Raw genomic sequence first — 4,879 nt, forward strand, 5'->3', positions numbered from 1 at the left:
AAAATTAGCCGGACGTGGTGGCGGGCGCCTGTAGTCCCAGCTACTCGGGAGGCTGAGGCAGGAGAATGGTGTGAACCTGGGAGGTGGAGCTTGTAGGGAGCCGAGATCATGCCACTGCACTCCAGTCTGGGTGACAGAGCAAGACTCTGTCTCAAAAAAACAAAAACAAACAAAAAAAATAGGCCAGTGCAGGCCGGGTGCAGTGGCTCACGCCTGTAATCCCAGCACTTTGGGAGGCTGAGGTGGGCGGATCACGAGGTCAGGAGATTGAGACCATCCTGGCTAACACAGTGAAAGCCCGCCTCTACTGAAAATACAAAAAAATTAAACAGGCATGGTGTCGGGCACCTATAGTCCCAGCTACTTTGGAGGCTGAGGCAGGAGAATGGCGTAAACCCGGGAGGCGGAGCTTGCAGTGAGCTGAGGTCATGTCACTGTGCTCCAGCCTGGGCAACAGAGCGAGACTCTGTCTTGGGGGGTGAAAAAAAGCCAACGTAACTAGTGGCACCACAGAGCCCTCTTGTGGAGGTGAGGCCGCCAGATCCAAGGAGTCCTAGGGTATATGTCTGTAACATTATTTGCAAATGTTCCCAGCTCTCAGGGGACCCCAGACCTTATCACAGCCCTGTAATAGCACCTCTTTCTGCCCCCCTCACTTGCCACCCCCTGCCGGGCCAGCAGCCAGAAATACTTGAGGGAGAGCTAGAGAGAAAAGGCAGGCCAGGTGGCTTTGTACCCAGGAGTACCAGTCTTGTCCTTGATATAGGTGGAATGCATCTTCTCAAGTGAGAACCCACACCTACATCACATGGCAGCCCGTGTTGAAGTTCTGAGCGCTGCTGCTCTTCTAGGACTGAGGCCGTGGGAGCTATCTGGCCCTGAGGTGTCTGTCCTGTCCACAAGGCAGGGTCTGTCTGAGGAGGACCTTCTTTCCTCACCCTGTTCTAACGTCACATACTCCTGGTTTCTCCCACTAAGACAGGACATGGGGGTCCTCCACCTGTCTGTGAACTCCCCCGCACCCTGTGCTTTGGGCCCTGGCTGGTCAGTAATGCCACTGTCTGTCTCAGCAGGAGTGGAGCACCAGCAACTGTTAGACCTTGCCCAGAAGCACCTTGGTGACATCCCTTGGACATACGCAGAGGACACTGTGCCCGCTCTTACTCCGTGCCGCTTCACTGGCAGTGAGGTGTGCTGCCTGTTGGGCGGGGTAGTGCTCAGCTGGGGGCCTGTGGGAGGACCCCCATGTGCATGGTTATCCTGGTGACTCCAGAGATACCTCAGCAGTTGGGAAGGGGTTCTCTGGCTTCTGCGTCACAGGCACACATGGTCACACACACGTACACCCTCTACCCACAACTGTCACCTTTTCTGTTCCCCCGGCAGTCTGGCTGTCCCTCAACCTTGTCATATACTGTTTCAGATCCGCCACCGTGACGATGCTCTACCTTTTGCTCATGTGGCCATTGCAGTAGAGGGTCCTGGCTGGGCCAGCCCGGACAATGTGGTCTTGCAAGTGGCCAATGCCATCATCGGCCACTATGATTGCACTTATGGTGGTGGCGTGGTGAGTGCCAGAGTGAGCATGGTACCTCGCCTTCAGGGAAGAGAGGGTGCTGGAGCTGTGTGCTCCTGTGCGTGGGGGTCACAGTGTGGGTTGAAGACAAGAGGGTGGGTGCTGACCACCTATCCCCCTGGCAGCACCTGTCCAGCCCACTGGCTTCAGGTGCCGTGGCCAGCAAGCTATGCCAGAGTTTCCAGACCTTCAGCATCTGCTATGCAGACACGGGCTTGCTGGGTGCACACTTTGTCTGTGACCGAATGAAAATCGATGACATGATGTTCGTCCTGCAAGGGCAGTGGTAAGTGGCAGCCTGGTACTCCTAGGTGGGATGGCGGCTTTAACCAGTACAGTGGGAGGCTGAGAGAGGACACACTGGCTCAAAGTGAACACCACCCCCCCACCCCCCACCCCCGACTTTAGGATGCGCCTGTGTACCAGTGCCACGGAGAGTGAGGTGGCCCGGGGCAAAAACATCCTCAGAAATGCCCTGGTATCTCATCTAGATGGTGAGTCCTGCAGCTCAGTGGGGAGGGACAGAGTGCATCTTGCCAGCGACAGCCCCAAGGTGGCCACCACTCCTAACTAACCAAAGTTAGAAAGGAAAACTTTGAAGACCACACCGTGCCTCATCACCCCACCCTTGGAGATGCAGGCAGGTGTGGGGCAGGTCCACGGCCCATCGCTACCATAATAGGTGACCATAGAAGAGAGAGCTGTGATCTGGGTCAGCATGAGGTCAGGGAGGTCCTTGTCAACCTGAGGCTGGAGGTTGTTTGTGTACCTGTGGGTCCAGGATTGGGCTGGGTGGACTTCTGAGCCCTCCCCCACCCTTAAAGGCACTACTCCTGTGTGTGAGGACATTGGTCGCAGCCTCCTGACCTATGGCCGCCGCATCCCCCTGGCTGAATGGGAAAGCCGGATTGCGGTAACATGGGCCCCTGGGAGAGGTTCTGGAATCTTGACCTGGCAGACACCTGGAGGTGCAGCATTGGGGCCTGGCACAGCAGAGCCTGCTCCTATAGGCATCCCTGGTGTCCTAGGCAGCTGTCACCTGCAGGGGTAGCATAGTGGGAGGGCAGGGCAGAGGTGCTGATGGCTGTGGAGATGGGTGCGGCCCATGGAAGTCTATAGCAGGGATCCCTTCCGCCTTTCCCCTTTTGGGTTGGGGACAGCTGCATGCTGCCTGTGGGAGATCTCGGCTAGTTGGATGATGCTTACTGGCTGAGGTGGTGGCCAGGTGCCCGTTAGCTAGTATGTCCTCTGCCTCACCCTGCAGGAGGTGGATGCCAGTGTGGTGCGTGAGATCTGCTCCAAGTACATCTATGACCAGTGCCCAGCGGTGGCTGGATATGGTAAGTGGCCTAGGGGATCTGCTCTTTGTTTATTTCCTCAGGCCATTCTCTTGGCCTCCCCTTCCACCTCTGCTCCCCCACTGCTGCTCAGCTTACAGAGCAGCCAGTTAAGGCCCCAAGCAGCTCTCCCAAGTCCCCTGGCTGCCAGGGAGTTCTTGCTCAGAAAACCTGTCCCGGCAGTTCCTTGACTGCCTGCCAGGGTGCCTCCATCAATACCCTGCACCCGTCAGGTAACGGGCACCTCCATGTAGGGTGGGGCTTCAAGGGCCAGAACATGAAGGGACAGGCTCAGCACCCCTGGGGGAATGTTCTCTTCCCTCTTTCCACTCAAAGCCTGTCTTGTGCTGCTCTAGGCAGCAGCTCCGAACTGGGTGCGGCACAGGGCCAGGTGTCCCTGTGCAGGCCAGGTACCCCACCCTGACGCTCCACCCTATCCCCACAGGCCCCATTGAGCAGCTCCCAGACTACAACCGGATCCGTAGCGGCATGTTCTGGCTGCGCTTCTAGGCAGGAAGCCTGTGTAAGCAAGAGAGCTGGGCCGGGGCTCGTGGTCCCGCCACCACAAACACAGCACTCCGGCTCCTCTAACCTGTGCCGCAGGTGACCACCAATAAAATATTCTGCTGAGAAATGTGTCGTCCCTCTTTTGGCATTGGCATGGAGTCCATGGGGCAGTAGACGGGGAGCAAGGACTTCCCTCTAGTTCTGCAGCTCCTGGATCCTCCTGCCTTCCCACAGGCTGATGTGTCCTCAGCCAGGGGCAAGCATGGGGGCTGCAGCAGAGGCCGGAAGTCTTTGATGCCTGCAGGGAGCTGAGCCCAGATGTTTCCACTCAGCCACTGAGGGGATGTTCCTTAGCCAGCCGGTCCCAAGAGTGGGCTGTGGGAGTCCATAGGAAGTGTAAACCCGGCTTTTGTCCCTGTCGGAGTCCCAGCCTGGAATCCCTGCGGGCTCAGGTGGGAAACCCCTCACTGTGGACCTTGTGCCAAGTCACCCCCTGGTGTTCCCTAGTTTGCTGGAGTGGACCAGAGGGGCCAAGGGGTGTCTCCAAGGATGCCTCTTGCGTGTGTTTACTCTGGATTCTGGGAGGAGGATAGCCGGGGGCACGGTGTTCCTATTTGGTTTCTAACTGCTGCCTGGACAAGCAGGGCAAGAATCCTTTGCCTCCGCTGACTCAGGCTCCAAGAATAGCCCTGAGCTCAGTGGGGCCTAAGCCCCCTCCTTCGACTACATCTGTCCCAGGCAAGTCCAGAGCTGCTGCCCTGACAATCCCCTCCCCATTTTCCTGAGGCTGCCAGGATCCAGTACAGCTCTTAGCTACCTAGTCCCTCTGTTATCTCTTTGGGTTCTGGTCCCCATGGTGGGTGGGCAGGTAGGCCGTTCCTCCTTCACCCCCCCGTGCTTCCACAATCAGGTTCTCTGGGATCCCAGGGGGAAGTTGAAAGTGAGGGGCCCAGTTTTCCTTTGAGGAAGTCACTGCCTGACAATCACAAGCAGGGTGCTGGGACAAGGTTGTTTAGAAGAGGGCTGTTCAGAAGTCCCCCCGGCATCCTAGCTTGGAAGTAGCCCAAGGAACCCTTGTTATCACTCTCACCCTGCCCCAGTGCCTTTCCCTCACCATTGGTTGCCGTAAATTGCCAATTCGGAGACATTTGTTAAGCACCTCCTATGGTCCGGGACCAGGGCATTGCACAGATCATTCTACTTTGTGAACCGCTGGAGAGAAGATGCTGGGCAGCGCAGAACCCTGAAAGGCCCAACCCTGGGTGCTCGTGGAGATGCAACACCCAGGCAGGGGAACAAGTGCCAAGTCTGTTGCCAAGTTTGAGCTCCTGGAGGATGGGGCTTCATTTGTAAGCCCAGCATGGCCCTTAGAGGCTACAGGTGTGCTGGTCACGAGAGCTTGAGTTGCTGGGAGTGGTCTGGTTCTAAGGGACCTTGCATACCAAGCCAGGGACTCTGG

The 4,879-nt window shown here is 57.3% G+C and overlaps 1 protein-coding gene across 1 annotated transcript in view; it reads left to right on the plus strand.

Annotated features, from left to right (window-relative positions):
- Window positions 1-3,547, plus strand: part of LOC105509729 (cytochrome b-c1 complex subunit 1, mitochondrial) — a 12,339-nt gene extending 8,792 nt beyond the window's left edge. Inside the window, exons 7-13 of the mRNA XM_011939146.1 lie at window positions 1,074-1,189; window positions 1,424-1,567; window positions 1,702-1,862; window positions 1,985-2,070; window positions 2,401-2,489; window positions 2,841-2,916; window positions 3,359-3,547. Coding sequence (XP_011794536.1) covers window positions 1,074-1,189; window positions 1,424-1,567; window positions 1,702-1,862; window positions 1,985-2,070; window positions 2,401-2,489; window positions 2,841-2,916; window positions 3,359-3,423 — 737 coding nt within the window. The 3' untranslated portion in view covers window positions 3,424-3,547. The remainder of the gene's footprint in view (window positions 1-1,073; window positions 1,190-1,423; window positions 1,568-1,701; window positions 1,863-1,984; window positions 2,071-2,400; window positions 2,490-2,840; window positions 2,917-3,358) is intronic.
- The last annotated feature ends 1,332 nt before the right edge of the window (window positions 3,548-4,879 follow it).

This window comes from Colobus angolensis, unplaced genomic scaffold (assembly GCF_000951035.1).
Source record: "Colobus angolensis palliatus isolate OR3802 unplaced genomic scaffold, Cang.pa_1.0 Scaffold18, whole genome shotgun sequence".
NCBI classification, from domain to species: domain Eukaryota; kingdom Metazoa; phylum Chordata; class Mammalia; order Primates; family Cercopithecidae; genus Colobus; species Colobus angolensis.